The sequence below is a fragment of the Oculina patagonica genome, chromosome 8 (genome assembly GCF_052425735.1).
Source record: "Oculina patagonica isolate OP01 chromosome 8, crgOcupat, whole genome shotgun sequence".
Taxonomy (NCBI): domain Eukaryota; kingdom Metazoa; phylum Cnidaria; class Anthozoa; order Scleractinia; family Oculinidae; genus Oculina; species Oculina patagonica.
In genome coordinates, this window is record NC_135765.1 from 12,128,275 (window position 1) to 12,153,149 (window position 24,875).

General features: G+C 37.2%; 3 protein-coding genes and 1 long non-coding RNA gene across 4 annotated transcripts in view; 3 read left to right on the plus strand and 1 right to left on the minus strand.

The window, feature by feature from the left end:
- LOC144664376 (uncharacterized) overlaps positions 1-24,875 on the plus strand; it is a 53,067-nt gene that overhangs the window by 7,364 nt on the left and 20,828 nt on the right. The window lies entirely within an intron of this gene.
- Positions 992-7,266, minus strand: LOC144663976 (retinoschisin-like). Its single transcript, XM_078525072.1, has 6 exons — positions 7,161-7,266; positions 6,685-6,752; positions 5,732-5,968; positions 4,369-4,516; positions 1,521-1,821; positions 992-1,278 (listed from the first exon to the last, which is right to left on the minus strand). The coding sequence occupies exons 1-6, from the start codon at positions 7,243-7,245 to the stop codon at positions 1,272-1,274; spliced, it is 846 nt and encodes a 281-aa protein (XP_078381198.1). The 5' UTR covers positions 7,246-7,266; the 3' UTR covers positions 992-1,271.
- LOC144664383 (uncharacterized) lies at positions 9,746-14,183 on the plus strand. Its single transcript, XR_013572792.1, has 2 exons — positions 9,746-10,053; positions 13,851-14,183. It is a non-coding gene; the product is annotated as an uncharacterized LOC144664383 (long non-coding RNA).
- LOC144663632 (uncharacterized) lies at positions 15,754-21,777 on the plus strand. Its single transcript, XM_078524641.1, has 2 exons — positions 15,754-16,125; positions 21,150-21,777. Exons 1-2 carry the CDS (start codon positions 15,892-15,894, stop codon positions 21,177-21,179), a joined length of 264 nt encoding a protein of 87 aa, XP_078380767.1. The 5' UTR covers positions 15,754-15,891; the 3' UTR covers positions 21,180-21,777.

Below are 24,875 nucleotides of genomic sequence, written 5' to 3' on the forward strand. Positions count from 1 at the left end.
GGTTTCCGTAGCATTAAGCGACTAGGAGTATTGCCCCCCCCCCCCCTCCCCCTGGATGGGATGCTAGTCCATCGCAGGGTTACCCCCCAGCAGCGCCTCCCGACAGAATCCCTATAGCTCCCCAAATTTTAAACCAGTAATCCATCAAACTGCTAGAGAATAAAATCCAAAATAAAATCTGACCTACAAAATAGTTCTAAGACGTCCAATAACAAAGCCTCCAATAAGTGTCCAGTGATTATTTTTAGATTTTTTTGATATTGGTCATAAATCGTCGAAGCTTGAGTCTTACTTTGTCTTAATTGGTAATAGAGCTCCGCGTCGTCCAATTATGTATGTGGTATTACTCCTGATTAAACAAAATGGACGTCCACAACGCGGTCGTCCCATTTTTTTACTCACTCGTGTGATTACCTATCAAATTGGCAGAGCCGGTTCTGGGTGTTTTGTCTGCGTGGGCAATCTCCAATATAGCTACAAGAAATAGCCCAGTAAAATCAAACACTATAATAGAAATTTAGCTTTTCTGGCGGGTGCAACTACCCTCACCCCCCACTCCCCACCCCTCCTCCTCCCACGCTATAGGTACCGCCCTGCTTGGCCTTCACTTATGGTGGATTTCCACTGACGCGTATTTTTTACGTGCGTAAAAAAATTAGAGACAATGTATGAACGGCTTGCGTACACGTTTACGCAGGCCGTTCATACATTGTCTCTAATTTTTTTCACGCACGTAAAAATTTACGCGTCAGTGGAAATCCACCTTTAGTCGCATTACAAGATTAATGATATAAACCTGTGCAAAGTCAAAACACCTGTAAAACTAAACATTTATTATTCTGCATACCGCAAACACCTACTAAATCAACTGAAGTTTGTTATTATTTTGTATAGGATAACTAACACCCAAAACGGGAATTTATCCACTCTTTCACATCGCACAAAAAAACAAAACACAAACTGTCTGTGACATTTTTTTTATTTGCCAACTTCAGCATTCACTGATTTACATCAATGATTTACATCAACGCACCTAAGAGAATAAACGTGATTGGCCCACCCTCCACCTTCACCATCAGCCTTACAAGCCGTAGATTTTCCATACTTGTCGAACAGTGAACTGCAAACATGCTGTAACCCGCTTTCATTGCAGCCACGGCGAATTTTGCAATGGGATCGTTCGAGAAGAATAAGATCCATTCAAGATAGAATTCTTTCCTTCCAATGTTTGGATAGCACGACTCGAAGTATCTTTATATCCGCCCACATCATTATAACCTGGATAAGAAACGCACACAGCAAAACAAACACGTATGTATTACGAATTTTGCTAAGTGAAAGACATGTCCGGACCAGACATAAAAATAAGGAAACCAAGCTATTCTTCCTCGAAACTAACGAAAAACCAAGGAAATGGTCAAGTTATAATAGATCACCTCTGAAAAATTAAAATGAGAGGGATTTGAACATTGAAGAGATAAGCGCTATCATATTAACTACTGTGGCTCATGTTTGCTTACCCTTTGATGTAATAAACTTGATTAGCCCATGGTCCGCCTTTACCATCAGATCTGCAAGCAGTTGATTTTCCATATTTCCTGAATGTCTTGGCAGCAGAAGCACTGGTTGCACACCATCCACCATCTTGAACTGCGAAAACGCGGAATCCCCGTTTCTTAGCAGCTCGATAGCATTTCTCGATAGCGTTGCGTCTTGCCTTGTAACTGCCATCCAAGATGGAATCTTGTCCTTCTATTGTCGGAACGGCGTGGTTAGCGTGATCTTTGAAACACCCGATCGTCTCGTATGGAGGAATGGAATCTGTGAAGGTAGGTTTGGCAATGTAAGTTTAATGCATTCACTATTGTTTCGTCTGCTTTAATTATTAATAAAAAGTTTTGAACATCGTCTGCACAGTTAAGATTAGAGGTGGTTACACAGGGAGGCCTCATATCAGCCATGAGGATAAATAAAAAACAAATCTTACCTTACTTATCGTCGCTTTTTTTGCTTAGCGGCCTATTTGAATTTGTAGTACTCGGTCTAGCAGGTTATAGGTCGAGAAAAGCGTGGGGTCCGGGACGGTCGAAAACATCCGATCACTATACGAGTGCTATATAGTGACTAGGGAGGAAACTCTCAGATTTCATGGTCAAGCCTTTCTGCCAGTGAAGGTTCACGGAAGTGGAATACCATCTTAAAACCGGAAGTAAAAATGTAACTTGCGGAAGAGACAGGAGTACATGCAAAATGGCCTAATATCTTCCCGAGTTGTCAAAAATAGTGTAAATACCAACCAAAAATTCTAAATCCTTATATATAGTTTGCGTAAAGTTGTAAAAACAACTTCGGCGGCGGCCTTGAATTAAAGGAAGCGCAAACTGTTAAAAAAATGAAATGAAAGAAGCTTGTCTATCATGCTTTTGTTTGAACGTATTCTTTGGTCTTTCGGTTCAGTACCTTCCCGTGGCCGGATACTAAAAGCAACTTTCAAATCCAAATAAAAATTCTGTAAAATTACACGTTCTGTAAAAAGTGTAGCCTGTAGTTATCCATTGGCGTTGCTGTTTGGCATAGAACGTGCAGGCAGTGTTCAGTTGATTACGCCTTTTGTTCTGCGACCTTCTGATTTGCAATTCTTGTTTCGGCTTTATGAAGATAAGTTTGGAAAAAGGCGGTGTTTTCCTCGAGAAGCAAGCTCAAAATATCAGAATCGTAGTTATGTATAAAAAGTAAACAAATCTAGTCTTCGGCCGATGTATTTCATCGACAACACGAGAACGTCGCCTAGCAAATGGTTTTATTAGCAACCACCGTTCTACACGTGCATTTTGGTTTTTAAATCTTTGCATATTTTAGAAATCTCATCTGAGAACGAAACTTAATATTTAGTAGATCATTCTATTTCCGAAACAAAAACCAAAAACTTCCGGGATTGAAAAGAACCAATCAGAACAAACAATGCCATTTACTTCCGCCATCTGTCGATCAATGAATCGAATTTTTTACTTCCGTGACCCTTAACTGGCAGAAAAGTTCAACCAAATCAACCAATTCAACCAAATAAAACGACCGCAAAATATCGTACACCTCAGGAACATATGGACAAAATAAGCCCATGGATAAAGTTCAACCTTTTTCCTGTCTGCCAAGCAAGTATGGTAAATTCAAAAAAAAAATAGTTGGCTGTGAATTCATGTCATATTTGAAGGCTGTCATTTAGGTTTCCTCCCTTGTCATAAACTAAGAACTACGAGTGTTTCTGAAGATTTCTCGGTTCCAGTCTCTTTGCTCCATATGACCGCCAATAGATTATTCGGTGCCAGATCACCAATTTGCAGACCGCGTATGAAGAAACAAAGAAGCGACAAAAGCAGGTAATCTTTTATTTCTATTTTTCCTCTTATCTGATGTAAGAGTCGCCTGTGTATCTCGTCGCAACCATTATTATCTTCTATATTGTGTATTCTGAAGGGATATGAGTAATCCTAATGGGAAAAAAAAATGGAAAACTGTTTTCGGTATGTTACAACGCCGACTTTTATCATATTACTCTAAGTGGGACACCTTGCAAGCAGGCCCTCTTTTAACTTCCCTGCGGTTGAGATTTGGGAAGTAGAAACAGGCTCTCCATAAATCGTGTCATTTCTTTGAAGTTGCCGCAGCTCCAAAGTTAGGGTTAGTCAGCCCGGATAAAACTGTTTTTTTGCTGCGCGGGCATTAATTTTCTGGAAAAACTGACGGCCAAGACGGCGCCAACAATACGCTCTCAAAATCACTAAAGTCGACGATTGCTCTCGCCATCTGCTACTGTTTGTCCTCGCGTGCAGCTTGTTGACCATTTAAGATCTCGTATTTTTTTCGCAAACCAAGAAGAACTTTCACGGTTAAAATCGCACATTTCTGCCATAAATTCACTAATAAAACCTCAAGCGGTGCTTGACATGTTTTTATTGAAGGAATACAGTCGTTTTTTGAAAAAAGAACTTGTAAGGAGATGATGGTTGGCTCTCATGAGAGTTTTCGTCAACTCTCATCGACTATCATCAACTTGGGCCAAACGAGAGAAATCTCTCATCAACTCTCATTAAAACAAACACTTTGTTTACGCGGTCGTGTGCGATCCGTCACGCCATTCCACGCGCAACATCACGTAAATTTTGCACGTGTTCAACGAAGATTTGACGCAATACTTGCAGAGCAATTTATTCTAAGGTATATAAGTGCAAAAAAGGGCCCTGCTCGCAGGGTGTAAGTGGAAGAACCTTGCATATTATGTTATTCTGCTTAATAAATTTAACGATTTAGTTTATAACAGCGCACTTGGTTCTGACAAAACCAACTTTGATTCTTTCAACCATAATTTACCTGTTTTTAAACTGCAACCATAAAGTTCCATTCTCATTGAGATATGGCCATGCCATTGTTGGGGGTGAACACGGATAAAACGTGCTTCTATAGGCGCGTCTAAAGTATTCAACACCACGGTATTTTGATCATTGCTAGCTTGGTACACCTAGGAAATAAAAATACCTTGTGGTGGGAAAGTTATAACAACAAACAGAATTATACTAATTAAAATAACTACAATGATTCTGAAATGATTTATCATATTCTGGGTGTTTTGGTCGCGTGGAAACACAATCGAAAAATTTGTCACGGTTTACAATTTTTCGCTTGTTTTTCTATGCCACGAAAACATTATCAGTGGCGTGAAACATCAGGTGAGAAATCTGGCAGAAAATGCCAAAAAAAAAAACATCTGAGTGGCGTGTAACATTAAACTCAAAAACCGCTATTATTCACATTTCACACGCATGCATCATTGATATTTTTAACTTTCTGAGAAAAACAAAACTTTGGGGACGTCTTTCTTAGCAACGGCTTAATTGACACAAACTTGCACCGCGTTTCCCAACTCCTCTATGCCGTCAAAGAAAATTGACGACTTCCTTCCCCTCCCACCCCCCATGAACCATACAGATAATTACTAAGGCTGCATTTAAAGTAATTTCAATTATATTTGTGAGGCTTTATTTCTTCACCATTTTCTTAGTTACAAATTATTATTAAGAAGAACATTGTCAAAGCGCCATGTTCCATGTCCCTTTTCAGGATGCGCCTTCCCTCCTCCCCTTGCTTTCCCATTTCTCTTCGCAGATAATTGAGAGTAAATCGACTCGACGTGAGTGTGCACACGAGAAGCGTTTGCTAAAGCAGGGCATTATTGACAAAATACTTTAAGGTTAATATTTTTATTAATTTAAATTAATAAATATTAATTGTTTCAGAGCAAAATTTGGCAACATTATTTAGCAATTTTCCAGAAAATTTAAAAAGCTAGTGATGTCGTGTAAACCAGTTTTTAAGGAAAAATATAGCTAAGATGGAAATAAATGTTCAGTAAAAGAACAAACTCACTTGAAATTGAACGGACATTTGCACTACCCGGAGAACAAAGTTACCACATCTTTTTTAAAGAATTTTTCAAGTCGACTATATTTAATTTTGTTTCCCTTTGGGGTGGGAGGGAGTGTGGGGGGAGGGGTGGGGGTTACTTTAATTTAACGAATATTAAATTTGACCAAAACAAATCTTAGCGGACAGTAAATTTAGCGCTTTTTGCCTAACTCCTTAAAATCGCTAAAATTAGTAGCTTCTATCAATAGTAACCTTAAGAAAATTTACGCCTAGCATGGAGCATCGTAAAACGTATTTTACGTGTATCTACCTTGTTCTGAAAGTTAAAATGCACTCCGCCATTGCTGTAAGGCACTTTGTATTGTGTCACCCACTGAGCGCTATCTTGCCTGCCTTGTGTAGCTATCTTGGTCACTTTGAACATTTCACGAAGATCCACTTGAATCCATTGTGACTTGTCGTTTTCCTTTGAACACCAGGCCCCTGACTTCTGACCTATCTTTAGACGGTATAGTCTTGCATTGGAGGGTCCATGGTTACTGTCCCACTTTAAAATGTGGCAAACAATTAAAATGTACGTGTTTTTTATTAAACGACCAATAACACATACATGTCACCTTATTTTAGTTTTACGGTTTGTTAGGTAACTGTAGCTTTTAGGCAAATATATACGGTAATTCATAACATCATCATTAAATTGACGTGAGCATTTCAACCCAAATTTTAAGGCAGGTTCAAGTGACTTTAGGGTTAAAAATACAATGGAGTAAAATTCATTATTTCAAGCATATTAAATCCAAAATCTTTGTAGTGAATCAGATCCAAAATGATGGAAAAACTGAAGAAAATAATGTTATTTCGTCCACCCTTTTGGTGATGAACACTTTTGTTTAAATGTCACGCATTCTTGTCCATATGTTTTACTGTTTCTGTTTATCCTGCTGCTCATACTGCTGCTATTATTTGAAGCATATAATATTGACGGTCATTTCATTTTATTAACCTAATGTAAAACGGTCGTAGTCTCAAAGAGACCTTTGCATGTTATTGTGGACTCTCTCTTCCCTCGTCTTTGTTTATCCTCGTTCTCACGGATTTGAAAAAGTCCATAGTTAAGATTAGTTTGAGTTGAAAATTAATTTTAATTTGTTAACTTAAAGGGTACCTATTTTTAGTCAATTTAGAATACATTTAACCCACTTTACATCTTTGTAGTTTAGGCATTTCATCCCGTCCCGGAATTATATCGTTAATGTCTCTTACCTGGGATGAAGCGGAAATGGCATCGTCCGGGATACTCCCCTCGTCCATTCCTAGAGGCGCCTTGCATTCTAGAATAAAACAGTAGCAATCGAGATTTTGTGATAAGAAAGTAATCAATTTGTAGAAAGAAAGCCATAGAGGTGATGCATTAACCCTCGGACGTAAATGCGAAACTCCCATCTCCAGTGTGGCACAACGAGAGGGCGAGGAAGATGTAAGAACCCTCAGGCTTTTGCTGTACTGACTGTTTATTTCATTTCTCTTTCGCTGTACTGTATTAATGCGCCGCGAAATAGTTCATTACACCGGGTAAAGATTTGCTAGCTTACTCTGTGAGATAAAATAATTTTTGTTGGACCAAAAAAACAATTGGAAACTTCCCACATTGATTTTTTGTTAATGTTTTCACAGTCTTTCGATATTAAAAATAGAAGTTTTCTATAAGAAAATATTTAGTTTTACAAACTACCACTAACCATCGGCTTGCACATAAACCAGATATTGGCAGAGAAACAGCGAGGTACAGAGTATTGCCCCAAGAGGTGATTTAAATAGCTTCATCTTCGCATTTTAGCTTCAACTGCAAACAGACAAGTTTGAACACCGAACATTTGGTTTATATTAGTTAACCACAGCTGCAATTAATTATGATAAGTCTTTGAAAAGAACCATTCATTAACGATACGACCATCAAGAATTAAAGAGAAAAGATTATTAAACAGCTGTAAAAGATGCAAAAAAAGTACGATAAATGTATTATTTCAAAGCTTTTCGGTTCTTAAACAGCAGGGCGCAAGAGAGAACACTGCAAAACAATTATTACGATTATAACATTATTTCAAGGGTTGCTGGTTGTCGACGAAGAAAAACTGTAAACCGTTACTAACATTTCAGAAGCAAACATCATCTGTACGATAATTAAATTCTTTTAAAGGTTGTTGGTTGTTAGACAGTTGGGGTTAATGAAGATCAATTGTAATCCGTTACTAACCGTTTCAGAAGCAAACACCATCTTTACGATAATTGAATTCTTTCAAAGGTTTTTTTGGTTGTTAGACAGTTGGGGTTGATGAAGAACAACTGTAATCCGTTACTAACAGATTTCAGGAGCAAACACCATTTGTTCGATAATTGCATTCTTTCAAAGGTTGTTGGTTGTTAGACAGTTGGGGTTGATGAAAATCAACTGTAATCCGTTACTAACTGATTTCAGGAGCAAACACCATCTGTTCGATAATTGAATTCTTTCAAAGGTTTTTTGGTTGTTAGACAGTTGGGGTTGATGAAAATCAACTGTAATCCGTTAATAACCGATTTCAGGAGCAAACACCATCTGTTCGATAATTGCATTCTTTCAAAGGTTGTTGGTCGTTAGGCAGTTGGGGTTGATAAAGAACGACTGTAAACCATTACAACCATTTCATAAGCAAACACCATTTGTTCAATAATTGCGTTTTTTTTCGAAGGTTCTTGGTTGTTGGACAGTTGGGGTTGATGAATAGGCCATTTCCGAGTTACCCTTTGCCTCTGTTTTAAAACGAGTCTACGTGCGAAACCATTCAAATGAAAATGAGTTTCATTTGCCTAAAAATGGACCTGTAGGTGAAACTCATTTTCGCACGTAGACTCGATTTGAAACAGAGGCAAATGGTAACACGGAAGTGGCCAACTGAAAGACAATTGTAAACCATTACTGCCATTTCAGAAGCAAACGCCATCTGCTGATTATCAGAAAGAACACTAGCAGACAGTAACAAATATTTTAGGTCCAAAATCCATTTATTATTACCTGAAAGGTAATTTGTTTGTTATTGCTGGTTTGCAGCTGACGTCACAGCAGCCATGTTGAATGACAGGAACAAAGCGTTCTCCTCCGTTGGGAACTAAACTTTTTTATCATGCAAATTCCGCAAAAACATTTTTTATTGTTTTGTCATCCAACATGGCCGCCTTGTCACGTGGTTGCAAACCAAGAATACATGCAGTTAAGCGTGAGTGAAAACAGTGGTGAACAACTCTTTACAGGAAAGCTGCGTTGTTTCAAGGGTTGTTGCCTGCTAATTAGTTCAGTTTGCCGGAGAACGCTGCGCAAGGGTATATAACAACCGTCAATTAACCCTCGGACGTACAAGAGGGAGGAATGCCAATATGAGGAAATCGCGGTCATTTTTTTCCTGGCGGTTCTTTTTGAAGATATAAGAGCATATATCATGAGATCGAAATAAAGATATAGACATTATTAGTCTCAGTTTGTTAATTTCTCATTTCTCTTCGTTTCCTTTCTGTTGTGACTAATTCATGAAGTTGTTGTAAACAATCATTTGAGCGGTTTTCAGTGAAATGCGAATTCTGAAATTCAATCCTCAATCAACGGTTTACGCTTTTTGCTGCCGTCAATCATCTTAGTGGACCTCACGGGAAACAAAGAGCTCACTTCTGTCAGTTGTGATTGGTAGATTTCGATCCATTTTGTTTGTTTCAGTTTTTCATCGTCTGTTGGCTGTCGCCGTAATTATGATTGACGGCTAAGAAAATCGCAATTGTTAGTTGGATTTTGCATATCAGAGTTTGCATTTCACTGAAAATAGCAATAATCTTCACAATAACAGATCTCATTGAAGGCACGTGGAAGGCATACGTGAAAGGCAAGTGACTTGGTTAATCTTATTACTTTACCTTATTTGAGTTTTAAAAGTAATCGTAGCCACAGAAATAACAATGTCAGATAAGGCGAAAATCCTGCTTGCACAAACACATCATTTCATTCCAATGATGTCTAATTTACATAAGCCGTGACACCTTTGTCTCAGGCTTAATTTACAACTCCTGCAGCCACGCTGACAATGTTATGACGCAATTTGGAATCAATAAACTACGGAAAGATGAACAAAAAACTGACATTAATTTGTCAGTTATCTATAAGAATTGATTTATTCATTTTTCTGGTGTAATTTAAACACCCAGGCAAAACTTGGCTCCAAAATGTTGAAATTGCATCTTTTAGCAGTTTTCACAGCCTGTATGGTTTGTTTTGTTTTGAAAATTCCCCTTTTGTGCCACCCCTGCCAAAATGCGTTTGGTTCTTTCCAAGAAATATTGCAAAATCGTCAGCAAGCTGGACTGAAGTTTCCTCGAGACGCGGCTTTCACGCTATTACGAGAGCGTACGTTTACAAAAATGGAATGTTTGGATTTCTGCCTGAGAAATGAAATGTGTGATTTCTTTGAGTTAAAACAAGTCCTTAGATCAGATGGCACGAGAAAGCATTGGATTTGTGCAACAAGGCAACGAGAAACGTCCATAGATACGAGCCTGGTAAAAGCCAGCGGATGGATTCATTACAACGTTAGCTCGCATGAGCTTCAAGAGGTTAGTTACTTAGGCTACCTCTGTTCTATTGATATCATTAGTTTTTGGCGATTGTAGGTTGAGTCGTTTGATGTTTTCACGTGTTTCTTGTGTTAATTTCAAAAAGTTGATCTTCACGAGCGTCATTAAAAACCAGCATATGGTTAGTTCGGGCAAACGGACGGAAGCTGTCCAAACGGAACACATTTCTTTTAGAACCGCTGTCTGTAACAACAGGTGAAAATGTTTGAACAATTATCTTAGGCAAATCAAATTTAAATACAGCACGTAAAATATGACATTAAAACAAAACCAACCCAGTTATATCAAAAAGGTTTACGCCAAAAGAAAGCTGTCAGTCCATTTCAGATTTTCTTTAGCATGGAAAACTAACCGCAAATAATAAGAAATAAAGGACGAATTTTTCAATACAGTCTACATACAGCCACAAAATGAGAATTTGAAAACTCAGGATGCTTTATTAAGCTATAACTCCCGTTATAACAAAAAATAAATTTGTACTTATGTAGATTTCTGTAAAAGATATAAGTACTGAGCAAAAATTGCACTCATGGATTTTAATGAGTTCTTAACAATTAGTTAAAAAAATCATTTAGTCTGGAGTCTAAAACCCTTACGAGTTATACAGTGAAATGATAATAAATAGAAGATAACCTGGCTTTCAAAAGAAATAAAGGATCAAACATTTCGTCGGCTTGTTGAAAATCGTTATGTTTTTTTAAAACAAAAAATAATTATCATCCTGAAACCCTTTTCCACAACCAAAATAAAATGATTCCATAACAAATATTTCCTTTCTTGAGGGAAATAAACGAATAACCTTTTTCATAAGTAACTGAATACCTTAAATTTGGTTTCGAATCGAATTAATTACACTATTCAAGATGGAGTATTCGATATAGAAGGTGTGATGTAATGGGTAATTGAAGAGAAATGATAAAAGCCTCTAAAACCAAAGGCTTAATTGGAAAGAAAAAAGTGCTTATGATCGTATTGAAAATTTAATGACTAAAAGTGTAATCGTCATTAGTGGCATCAGACAGTGGCACGAAATGTTTCGAAAGTTATTTTTTCCTTTATTTTTTTTTTTTCACAATTGTTGTAAAGAAAGTTATACTTGAAGCCCTCGATATACTGAGTGTACTGATAAAAGCTTTTGAAACAAAAGACTATAAAAAAAACATACTAAAATACTAAAAGAGGCTTTCAAATGTTAATGAAAATTTAAAACTCATTAAGGGTATTAAATAATGGAAACCAAAGTTATTTTTCATGGTAGTTATGAAATTTTTTTTGCCTGGATGCTTTCTATATACGAAGTGTGATTTTATGGGCAATTCGTATGAAATCATTAAAGCTTCTAAGGCCAAAGGCTTTGCTTAATGGTTAAAAAGAGTACTAATGATTGACTTAAAACTCATTACCAACAGAAAGTAAAGTAATCTTCACAGTTGTTACGAAATGAGTTTCTCTTTAAACCCTCTATAAAAAAGCTGTGAAGAAATGGGAAATTGTAGAATGAAATGAAAAAGGCTTCTAAGACCAAAGATTTACCTAATTCTAAAGAAAACATTGTTAAGACCGACTAGCGAATTAATGTCACTGAATGAAGATGTAAACTATATTTATAACATCAAATAATGGGAACAAAAAGTTATCTTTATGCATGAACAGTATTTGTACGACAAGTTAAACAGGTGCAAAGAAAGGCAGGGCCGTAAATAATGTCACTTCAAAGTTTCGCTCTTCCACTTTTGATTCTACATGAATAGTTCATTTGCATAAGAATTTGTACTGTGTGCTTAATAATCCAGTAACAAACAATTCAAACACCAATTAGGCGATACTTATTCGCTAGCACTGTACGTTCGACGAATATAAGACGCTTTTGTAATATATTTCGATATGCTATCAAAGTATTAATTTAAGGTCATTGCCCTGTATTGCATTGCGCATCCTTACTGCGCAGAATTTTACGCGTAATAAGCGCGCGCGAGCGCGCGCAGATAAACAAAATGGCAGCTTTTTTTCTATGTGGCTTAGTCCGCGAGAGAAGTAAATTGTCGCTTTCTCGTAAACGAGTCTGGTGACCTATCAATTTTTTCTCATATTTTGGGTGTAGCGATCAAGTTCTTTCTGTAAAATGAAAACAGATCAATTCTTGTGTTTAAAAAATAAATTATCGCTAAAAACGTGTACTTTGCTAGTACTCGCAGAGGAATTTTAAAGGAATTATATGGAAGATACAAGGTCTTCCTGCTCCTAAACGAATATGGTGACCCCCCTTTTTTTTTTTCAAAATTGAAGTTCCCCTAAAGTAATAAACTAATAGGCGAAGTTTGGTTAAAAAATTGTGTTCAGTTCTATTTCAGGGCAATGACCTTAAAGTTAAGAACTATTCACCGTAATGGAGGTGGCTTATTCCCCTTTTCAAATCCGCCTCTGGTCAAAGAACATTTCATTATAGAACAGTGAACATTTGGAATAACCTTACATCGAACTTAAAAACTGTTAACACTATTAAATTTAATTTCATTTAAAATCAAAATTAATGGAGGAGTTTTTAACATAGATTAATTAGGAGTAATTCATTTTATCCAAAATTTAAATCATTCTAATTTTTTATCATTATAACGTTTATCATTTTATTTTTTTATAATTTTAAAATTGTAATTTCTACTGTAATTTATTTTTACTGAAAAGCCCCGTGTCAAAAAGGGGAGAAAAGAGGAGTGTTCAATTAAAGTATTGTATTGTGGACATTTACCGAGACGCTTCGCTTCGCGTCTCGGTAAACATCCACCATTAGCCACCGATACTGAGGTGAATAGTTGTTTTAGTATAAAAAAAATACAGTGAGATAATTTAACCCAAAATGGATTAATTTATTTATTCCTGTCAATATTTACAGCTTTCACACGGAAGTTGCCCAGAGGCGAATAGCAAAAAATATCTGATGCTTGAGTAGCCAATCAGCTCGCGCCAACAACGCTACCACTGTTTTATTATCTACTAATCTTTAACAATTATTCGCCGAAGGCGAAGTGATTATTGTTGAATAATCCCCGAGACGAAGTCGAGGGGATTATTCAACAATAATCACTAAGCCTGAGGCAAATAATTGTTTTAGTATAATTTTTAGAGGTGATCATCAAGAACTTAAAAAATAACGATAGCAAACGAGAAAACAGGAAACACAAGTGTTCGCTTGCATACGGTGTAAACCAGTTTAAATCATCGATTGCAATCAGAATTTATTTAGTTAAGGCAATAAAACGGAACAAAAAAAAAACACAATGAGAAAGATAGATGTCCGTTACCTTACCTGTATGATTGTGGATGACTTCTAAGGGAATGTGCGAATCCTCTAAAAATGAGTAGCTCCGGTGAGAAAAGAACTAAATAATGTTTGCTCAATCGATCTGACTGAGTTTCTCATCGATCGCCAAAACCGCCGTGTTTACGATCATTTTGTAATGCCTTGAGAACCATCTCTTGAAAATATTTTCGGTCCTTGGTAATTAATTTTAAAAATTCCCAATGTTTAAAATATCCAGGACTTGGACTGGTTTCTTTCAAATCAAAGAAATTTTAATTCAGCAAAAGCGGCCATGTTTACTTGCCTGGATGTCAAAGGTGGCATGGCTAAGTAACCAAGCCTTCAAAGCTATAATCACCTCGCGCGGGGTGAATATAGCCTCATAAGCCGAGCTTTTCGACCAATCGGAATGCTTCAATTCTTATAATCACCTCTGAAATTATACTAAATGCTATTATTTTTGGTTTTCTTTTTACAGATTCTGACGTCAACGGCTGATGCTTGCTAAAAGAGTTCAAATACCGCTTGTTCGTTTCGGACAAGATATGATATAATAATATGAATGGTTGTAAAATTTGGAAGGAAGTTAAATGTCAGACTTCTTATGTTAGAAAATTAATTTGCAAAACGTTCATCATTAATATTTGTTATTTATAACATGATTAATATGAGTCGTCAAAAAGGATACGAGAAGTCGCTGCCGCGATGACCAGTGGATTAAATTTTGTACAGACTTGTTTTATCATACTGTGTTTATTTTGTATAAAACTGAGAGAAGACTTTTTGCCAACCAATAATTTTCTGGTTGATGCATTAATAACATCAGCGAAATATTTGCTATATGCATGGTGTTTATGAAAATTAAAACAAACAACTCAAATATCATTAATTCCATTTCAAACATCATCGTCACAAACTGAATCTGCCTCGTCCCCAGTGGCTGCGATCGTTTGGATAAATGCTACTTAATTATTGAGGAAAGTGGGGGCGATGGGAGACACGGGAAGGAAAGGAAAGGCAAAGCGACTGGCAAATCCTGCATTCAAGATGGCGGACCGATTAATATAAAAGTGGCCCTCAGAAAAACGCCAGAAGCAAATAAAGTCGAAAAACCGAATTTAACATAGAACGGCAAAGGTACAAATGTCACGAAAGTAGGAGTCGTGTAGACGTGTAGGCCCGTCAACTATAGTTTATTTACCATACCGTAGATCGATAATTCTCCGATTTTAATTCGTCCACGGAATCATTCATTGCTTGCAGAGCGCTTTATCATCAGAAAAGTCCGTCATTTTCAGTATTTAAACGATTTACACATTTTCGGTCACATTGGCAGATCTTCGACACTGCAGAATCCGCGCTTAATCAGCCTTGGAAAAGCCTGTGGAGGATACAGAAACTGAATCACCACCAGTGTACTTAAACTTTGATGAAAATGTGTGCTTCTAAAGCTTCTTCTAGGCATTAGGCGTTGGCCAACCTTTGATAAGAGGAATGATGACTTCGTTCGTTTGTTTGCTGGCGGTTATTACATTTCAAATAGTGTCGGCAGCTTATTTTCTAACCTGCGTAGCAGGCGCCCTAGCCGGTTTCGTGCGGGCGAATGGGAAACGCAAAAGGCGCTCGTTTAAATGCGTTAAAAAACGTACACATTTACTATATGGATGGCTTGTTAAGTAAACAAAGATAAATGGTTTCTTGACTTCCCAAAACACCTGTTTGGTTAGCTCGATTCCAGGCCGCTGATCAAGAAATGATCCCGCCCTTCGCCTCATTCGCCCTGCTTCTTCAAAATATTTTTCCTATAATAAAAATTGTCAATTCTGTTGCCATGAGCGTGGAGCAAAGAAAAGTATGAGTCCTTGGCGGGTGTCTTACCTTTATGTAAATATATCTCTACCCCTATTGAGATACATAATTAAGTTTTTGGCTGAAAATACTAAAAACAACCAACGCATAATGACGTGCACTCATTCTGATTCCTCTGTTAATTCGGTTGTTTTATGACAATTCGATATCTATTGTTTAACTAAGCTGATTTTAACAGAACCTAAACTCGCACTTACTGAATTAACGTAATGCAAGTCGGCTCAGCAGAGTTAGACGAACAGTAATGGATGCTTTTAATGTTTTAACTGCAATAGGCTTCTTGTGTAAATAGTATTGCATTTCCCTATTGGCTTATTGACAGTTAAAGTACCCACAAAATAAACAGATTTTTATTTCAACAAAAGGGCTACATTAGGCAAAAACGGAAGTGCTTCTTAACAAACAAAAGGTTTTTATACTTATGGAAATGTCACTTATGTTCTACGTATACGCTTGGCTAGTTTTTCTGTTGTAATCTACCAAATGACGCACCAAAAATGTTAAAAGGAAATTCACCAGTGGTCTTTATTTGTATTTTTCTTATCTTGGTTATTCCCCAACTCAGCCATGTGTGTCAAACTTTCCTTGGAAATTTCCAAGAAATCTTTGAAAGTCGTCAACAACCCGGAAGGTTCCATCGAAATACAGGGATGAAGCTTTCTAAGCAACACGTATTTACAAAGATGGAATGCCTCGACATTTGCCTTCGAACTGCAGAATGTGGCTCTTTTGACATGAAACGATCGCTGTCGAAGAACACCACAAAAACGTTTTGGGTTTGTATCATTAACCGACGAGTTAACTCTCAAGGCACGATCCCCGAAGTGTCGCGTCAATCCAAGGCATGGATACATTTCAACATAAGCTCACAAGATCTTCAAGAGGTTAGTTGCTTTTTATACTACAGAACACAGTAGTTAGGAAAGAAGGGCGGCTTGTTTTTAGTAATGGTAGCTTTTATCACAATGTATTGCCTCCAACTCCTTTTCTACTCAGTAAAGGGAGGGATCAATTTTTTATTTGGAGGGGTGGATCAAAAATCCTGAAAAAAAATGTTCAAAAGCCCCAATTAATTATTTGCAGACATCAAACAAAGATTGTCTGCAGGAAGATACAGCGAAAAAAAGTGTTTGCACAAACAACAAAACTGAAAACAGTTGTTTGTCTTGATAAAATTTTGATACAGTCCCCCCCCCCCCCCCCCCCCCTCCAAGCGAATCGATTACAAACACATTCTCGTCCCCATAGCCCTTTCGTTTCTCTTAGTTTTTTTTTTTTTTTTTTTTTTTTTTTTTTTTTTTTTTTTTTAGCCGGCTGGGCCTTGGCACGAGGAAACAAAGGGCTCTGGGGACAAAAGATTTCCAGTCCTAGATTCTAGGACTTCCGGTCTTCATGTATATTGGCAGTCATGACATTTCAAAAGAATGTACGAGAGAGTAGTTACGTTTTCTACTTCCGTTTAGGGAGTTCTTTGTTCCAAACAGCCAATCAAAAAAATTCGAATTAATTCAAAAATCCTATGTCCCCAGAGCCCTACGTTTTCTCGTGCCAAGCAGGCTAAGAGAAACGAAATGGCTATGGGGACGAGAATGGTACAAACATCATATGGTGTCAAATGAAATGTTCAAAACTTTGCAGTATAAACTACTCTTCTAACGGCTCGTGGTCCCACTTGAGTTTTGAGCATTTTCTGATCGTCATTTCTGTGGTCTATTAAAGTGTAGACAATAGAAAAATGTGGTCGATTTGTTAAATGACCTTAAAAGATTGCAATTGTTTTTTTGTTTTTTGTTTTGTTTTGTTTTTTGTTTTGTTTTGCAACAATCAAAGCGGCTAAGTGTAGTACAAGCTCCTTTGAGCGATTTTCGATTAAATTTCCTCGTGCAGAGAAATAATTATAAGAGCGAAAGTAAAACAACATAACGACGTCATTACATTGCTATGGCAACTCCGATGTTAATATAACACTGAGCATAATAAATTTTCATCTTTATGTAATATTAATAAAGCTGTCGTGATCGTTTTTCGAAAGCATTGTTAATGGCGACGTAGTTAATTCTCAAACTTAAGCGGTGTTACCCCTTAAAAATCCAGTGGAGCCTCCTTAATTCCACTACTTTTTTGTCCTATCACATTATACAAAGGTCAGGTTAGCAGCTATCTCGATTTTTGAATGCAAAAACTTCAAGGGCTCGGTTCGTCCGACGCAGCAAAATGTTTTCGCGGCGTGAGCAGTCCGTATGCGGGGTCCAGATGGGAAAATCCGAACCACTGGAAAGAGCACAATAAGCCAATCAGATTTAAGGATTAAGTATTTCGGACCGCTGAGCGAGATGTTTGAGATAAAAATTAAAAATAGATATATTTTTTCTTCCTGTGCCTAAATTTCTTTAAGGTTGACTCCCTGTAATTAATTATTCTACGGAATAGCACATAGAAACAAAAAGCTTGCATTTCCGCATATAATTTCTTTCATTTTTAGCAATTATGTATGAAAGAATGGATCGTCCAATGACTGAACCTAAGTATATGTCTGACCACTATCTCGATAAAGATTGCACGCAAAATATCTGTTATGAAGATACCAAATTTTGCTACTAATTAGTTTTTTCTTCTTCTTGGTGCTGCAACTTTTAAAAACAAGGCCATAATCATAATTAGGCCATAATCTATTTCTGCCTATACTCAGATACATAATGATTTTTTCCTTAATTAAAATCTAAAAGTTTATCTATCTAATAGTTTTTTATGCTTGATTCCTCTCCCAATTTGGTTGTTATTCGACAACGTATTGCTTATTATTGACTGGCTTAACAAAACCCTAACTCGAGCTCGACGGATCTGTAAAATAACTGTTTCAGTGGCTTACAGATAATAATATCGATATTTTTAACTACAACCGCAGCAATATTTGTGTGCATAATATTACATTTCCCTTTTGACGTATTGACAATATGAATACTGACAGAATAATTACTTCTTGCAAACTTTTAGAAGGTTTCATTAGGCAGCAAATATGAAAACGCTTTAAAAACAAATCAATGGCTTCTACGCTAATTGTTAATATTCGGAGCCTTGACTTAGTTTTCCGTTGCAATTTATATCAGAAGTAGACAAAAAAATGTCGATAGCACGTTTACCCGTGGTCTTTACGGCGGTTCTTTTTATTTTGGCTGTTCGCCAGTGCTGCCAATCGTGTCAAATTGCGGCTGGAAGTTTCCGAGAAATCTTACAACGTCGTCAGCTACCTGGAAGATTAATGGCACACACAGGGATGAAGATTTTTAGGCGATCCGTATTCACAAAGTTGGAATGTCTCGACATTTGCTTGCGAACTGAAGAGTGTTTTTCTTTTGACATGCAACAAAAGCAGTCAACCAACGGCACAGTAACTTTTTGGATTTGTATCATTAACCGACAAGTTAACTCTCAAGGCTTGATACCCGAAATGACAGGTGAAAACATAGGATGGATACATTTCAATGTGAGCTCACAACACCTTCAAGAGGTCAGTTACTTTACTACAGTACTTCACAACACAGTACAGTTAACTCCCACTATAGCCATCACCTTCGGGACCACAATTTGGTCTCGAGGGTCCGTAATAGAGAAAGACCGTAGTAGCCGGAGTTTTTTTTTTCAGTAATCCTCATACGTCGGGACTTCAGCTCCTGTCCGTAATAACGGGGTATCCGTAATAATAGCGAGGTGTCCGCAAGGCGGGAGTTGACTGTAGTCAGAACGAAAGGGTGGCTTATATATTGTAGAAATGGCAACTTTTACCTAGTAAATAATAACAAATAATGTTCTGTTTTAGTAAAACGTGGCAAATTAGCAAGGCAGTTTAACTCATAAGTGAAATATGAAAACCGGTGCAGCTTACTGCAATTGCGTGAAAATCATTGCGAAATACACAAACAAAGACAAACTACACTGATACAACCCGATTTTATCGATAAATAAAAATAAATGTGTTTGTCAAACTTTTAGGCCTTTAATTGCACTGAGTGTTTGTCCTTTTCCATTTCACAACGTACCTGAGCAGCTATTTCGATTTTTTTTGGAAAGCGGAAATTTCGTGTTTTTTCGTCCGTCGCTGCAGTGAGCGGTCCGTGCGCTGTGTACGGATGGTAAAATCCGGACCGCCAGAACACGTGCTGATGATAAGCCAATCAGATTCAAGGATTAAGGATTTGGACCGCTGAGATGTTTAAGGAAAAAAGTAAAATAATAAATCTTTGCTTCCTGTTCCCTAATTTTCTTTCCCTGCGATTAGTTGTTTTGAGGAGTAAAACATAGAAACAAAAAATGCTTTCATTTGCGCATATAACTTCTTTTATTATTCGTTGTTGTGAATGAAAGAATGGACTGGCCAGCGTGACAAATGTCGCGACAAAAAAAAAAACTTGAAACTTTATATTTTTTCTCATTTGTTATGAAGATATCAAATTTTACTACTTATTAGTATTTTCCTTCTCTTGGCGCTGGGCTTAAAAACAAGCAGCAGCTAAATTAGGCAATAATCTATTTCTGCCTATATTCAGATACACAATTTATTTTTAATTTAAAATCACCCGACTTGAAAATTTGTTGCTTATTTTTTTGACTGGCTTAACAAATCCTTTACTCGAGCTCGACGGATCAGTAGGTTAATAATAGAATATCGATATTTTTAGCTACAACAGCAAGCTTTGTGTACATAATATTACATTTCTCTTTTGACTTATTGACAGTACGAATACTGACAAAATAAATAGGGCAGCAAAGATGGAAATTGATACTGAACAAACAAATGTTGTTTTTCACTCTAATAAAATTAAAAGTAGAGTCAACAATCTATCAGAAGAAGACTAAAAAAATGTCGATAGCACGTTTACCCGTGGTCATTAAGGCGGTTCTTCTTATTTTGGTTGTTTGCCAGCGCTGCCGATCGTGTCAAAATGCGCCTGGAAATTTCCAAGAAATCTTACAACGTCATCAGCTATCCGGACGGTTAATGGCACACACAGGGATGAAGATTTTTAGGCGATCCGTATTCACAAAGTTGGAATGTCTCGACATTTGCTTGCGAACTGAAGAGTGTTTTTCTTTTGACATGCAACAAATGCAGTCAACTATCGGAACAACGTTTTGGTTTTGTGTAATTAACCGAAAAGTAAACTCCCAAGGCATAGTACCCGTAATGGCAGGTCACCATAAAGGGTGGATACATTTCAATGTGAGCTCACAACACCTTCAAGAGGTTAGTTGCTTTAGATACCAAACAACACAGAATGAAGAACAAAAGGGTGGCTTGCTGTAGGAATTGCAACTTTAACCTCATTTCTCAACTTCAACGCCATCTCTACTCAGTAAAGTACAAATTACGAGCGAAACGAGCACAAACATGGCACGGTGTTTCTAATTTAAAAGATCGCTTAACAAATGTTCTATGTTCCTTTTAATCGTTTTGTCTACCTTAATTAAAGAGCGAAAAATGGCAGTTGAAATGGATAATAATCTTGACAAACAGATAATAATAATTCTCCTATTGGAGATTCTAGTGTTCTGTACAGCTTTACATTTTTACACTTTATTTGCATTTTTTGAACTTGCCCTTTCGGCTTAGTCACCAAAACACTACGAGACTCATTATATACAGCGATACTCGCACGAAAATGTCTTATAATATTATTTTGCGTGGGCGTGTAATATCGAAAATCAAACCTTTCGCGCCTTGATCAATGCAAAAGCACTTAAAAGTAGGACATAAAATGTAAAACATAAATTAAACATGGTAAAAGATTACAGCTAGAACAATTATTAATACATGTGCGTGTGGGTATGTTTGTTGTTGTTTTTTGGGCCCATCTAGCGTAACAAATTATTAATACTATTTGTTTTGTTTTGTTTGTTTTTGTTTTAACAGGTTTTGACAGCATCAGCTCAAGCCTGCTAGGAGAGAATAAACACTGTCCGTACGTTTTGGTTGCGATATATATATATATATATATAAAAAAAAATATTGTTTTTCTGTAGAATAAATGGAAGGAGCTTAAATTTAATTCCTAACAGCCTTAAATAATTTTAAAAATTAAGCGCGAGTCAGTAGAAAGTAGACCAGAAGTCGCTACCGTAGCGACTCGTGGAGTTGATCTGACTTGTTTAACGCTCCTTTTGGCAATATATTAGAGATAGTTGCTTTGGTTTTGTTATTTAAATACGGTATGTGCTTACCAGTTGAACACAAGAATTGTTATTTCATCAACCGATAAGTCTCTGGTTAGCACAATGTTAATGTAAATGTTAATATTTACCCACGTTGCACAGAAAAGCTCACGATCTCGTTAAGACGTGTACGTGCAACCAAGATCGAATTGGAAAATGGAGTGTTGATTTTAAACGACCGATCGGTGACGTCACCGATTTATTTACTTGCTTATTCAACTTGTTAAAGATGGAGCTAAATCAGAGAATTTCAACATCACAAACCATCATTAGTTGCGATCTGACAATAAGAAATATATTTGATTGCGATGTAATAAAAAAAATATATATTAAAATACAAAAATTGTTAATATGGATTTTTTTTTTTCTTTCCCATTTACTTTTCTTTCTTTGCTCTTCATGAATTGGTTCCTCGCCTGGTATACAAAATCAACTTATTTTGGCACATATGGGGCAACTAGAACGGTTCACTTGGCCTCCATTCCCTATCTTAATAGCAAAATAAAATATATTTATATAGATTTGAAAACATAAAAAGGTTTGTAATTTTAAGTTGTGTAAAGAGGAAAGTTGCGGAAATAAATTATGTTATATATGTTATGTTGTGAAATGACGGCCGAAACAGAAGCGAGCTTACTGCGATAACAAATGGGGTTCTCGCCTGTTTTGTTTGTTACTGAGGTGAACTAAAACATTTTATTATATGGAGGAGAGTGTTTTACTGGGAACTAAACCACTCGTAGTTTTCATACGCCACCCATCCGGGACCCGAGTGGCGTATTTTCCGTATGTCACGCTTTCGAGTGTCATATCGTTCAATGACGTCACGATTCCCGCCTTTTCTACTTTGTTGAATGAACTGAATGCGTCGTTGCCTCAGTGTTTAGAATTATGGCGGTGGCAAGCAGGTTTGTTTTGCTAAACGATGAACAAGTGAAAGAGTTTTCCGAAAGCTTCGACAACGAAAACACGAAAAAGAAGACCTTGTACGATTTAAAGGTTTTCAAAGAATTTCTCGACACTTGCGACGAGAAGAGAGAGATTGAGGATATTGCGCCTGTGGAGCTGCAAGAAATCATCAAAAAATTTGTTCTCGCTGTGCGAAAGAAAAATGGTGAAGAGTAAGAACCCTCGTCAATCAGGGCGTTCATACAAAGCATCGACCGGCATCTTCGAAAAAACAATTATGGATTTTCCGTCCTCAACGACAAAGAGTTTCATGAGGTTCAAGATATTTTAAAGAAGAAACAAAAAAAGTTAAAATCCGTGGGTAAAGGAAACCGGCCAAACGCAGCGGATCCGTTGTCAGATGAAGACATCGCCACTTTTTACAGCTGTGGAGTTCTAGGAATTCACTCTCCTAGAGCTCTATTAAATACCCTTTGGATAAACAACTGTACATTCTTTGGTATGAGGCCAGGTAAAGAGCAGAGGGACCTTTGCTGGGGCGATTTGCAGTTAAAAACAGATTCGGAGGGAAACCGCTTTATCGAATTCAACAAAGAAAGACAAACAAAAACGCGTACCGGTGAAAACCCTCGAAATATCAGAGAGAAGAAACCTCAAATGTACGAAAACAAGAGCAATGCAGATCGCTGCCCTGTCAATGCCTACTTGGCCTACAAAGATCATCGGCCCGCTGTCATGATGAGCGATGAATCGCCTTTCTATCTTGCTGTTAACATCGAAAGGCCGAAACCGGTCAAATGTGGTTCAAATGCTCTCCGCTTGGAATCAATTCCTTGAGAAGTATGCTGAAGAACATGGTACAAGATTCAGGCCTGGATTCAGACAAAAAGCTCGTAAATAACAGCACAAGAAAGCATTTGGTCCAGAAGCTGGTGGATAACGAGATACCACCCAACGAAATCATTCAGATTACTGGACATAAAAACGTGAACTCTTTAAACAACTACTCATCTCTGTCCGATAAGAAACAGAAGCAGATTTCCGCTGTATTGTCTAACGATGCCAATACCAGCCAAACCTTATCAGCTGTCTCCATTGAGGAGAAAACTAAGTCGAATAGCTATCTAGCGGGTGCAGCTCCCGGAAGTTTATTTCAAAACTGCCAAATCGGAACGGTAAATGTGCAAGTGTATCAGCCCGGTCGTACCGAAAAGTGTTTAAAGATTCGTTCTGAAAAAAGGCTAAAAATCTCTGTTTCAGATGACTCAAGTCAGAGTCAATGACATTAATTTTAGTTTGTAAAATTAGTTTAGAGTACAACTGTATGTTATATCCTTGGCACCGGGGATTTTGTATTTTTCACTTCAGTGTATTTTCTATTTTAATGAAGCTCACCCGTATTTGTGTAAACCTTAATTTGGAAAGAATAAAATGGGCAATTTCAGATATTTTGTCTCCATATAATAAAAAGAACATTACACGTTGGCTCGAAGATATGAATTTTTTGTTCTCGTGGCAAACACAATATCTCACTCGTTCGCTGCGTTCACTCGTGAGATATTGTGGTTGCTACTCGAACATAAAATTCATATCTTCTCGCCACCGTGCAATATCCTCTATATTCCTAAAGAAACTAAATCTTATCCTTTCACCATTAACTGATACCAATAAAAAGTGAAAACAACTGCATTTCATCATCATCATTAACGCGCCATTGGACGCATCTGCCTCCCAAAAGACCAACCCCTAACGTTCTCGTTCGTGGGAAGTGGGAAACAGTGTAGTAGGGGCTTGCCTGTCAGGGTAAAGTACAGTGGGACTTAGGTCCAGGGGCCGCTACAGTAGCTGTGAAGGCCTGGCTGGAACCCTGAACAAGCTGGCAAATATGGGATGTGGAAAGTCTGCTGGGGGCTAGTCACCCCCTCTGACTCTACATGCGACTACAGAAACCGAAATAATAAAAAAAGAAAACAATTGCATTTGCCCTCATAATATGGGTGGCTTGTCAAGCAGACAAAACACATGTACAAGATAAATGTTTTTTTGAATTTTAACGACAGCTGCATAGCTAACCTCAATTCCATGCCGATGATCAGGAAATGAGCCCGCGATTGGCTTCCTTTAAAATCCGCCATCTTGGATGCACAATGATGGGTGTTAAGATTTTCCAAAAATGTCAATTTGGAAAAAACCTTCTTGTACGATGGTGGGGGTAGGAGTTTGCTTGTACGTCCGAGGGTTAAATGTTCTTGTAGATTAACGACAACAACATTTCTTGAACCAAGATCATTTTAGTTAATTGTAAAAACAAAAATATGTTTACTTTCTTCCCTTAATATGAGAATCATTAAACTCATTTGCATCTATGCGGTATTTGCAAAAACACGTTTTGTTCAAAAATGTGAACTTTTTTTTGAAAATAACGTTTGTCTTAGCAATTTTTTCATAAAAATGATGAGGCAAAGGCAAAAAAATCTACAGCTGAGTATCTGACGAGTTTTGTGTATCACGAACAATT

Excerpts from the sequence above, each read along its gene's own strand:
- LOC144663976 (XM_078525072.1), bottom strand. The coding sequence starts at position 7,245 with ATGAAGCTATTTAAATCACCTCTTGGGGCAATACTCTGTACCTCGCTG. Across the intron at positions 6,753-7,160 it reads GGTTTATGTGCAAGCCGATG|AATGCAAGGCGCCTCTAGGA; the intron begins GTTAGTGGTAGT and ends GTTTTATTCTAG. Across the intron at positions 1,822-4,368 it reads TGGTTGCAGTTTAAAAACAG|ATTCCATTCCTCCATACGAG; the intron begins GTAAATTATGGT and ends CTACCTTCACAG.
- LOC144663632 (XM_078524641.1), top strand. The coding sequence starts at position 15,892 with ATGAAGCTTTCTAAGCAACACGTATTTACAAAGATGGAATGCCTCGAC. Across the intron at positions 16,126-21,149 it reads GCTCACAAGATCTTCAAGAG|GTTTTGACAGCATCAGCTCA; the intron begins GTTAGTTGCTTT and ends TTGTTTTAACAG.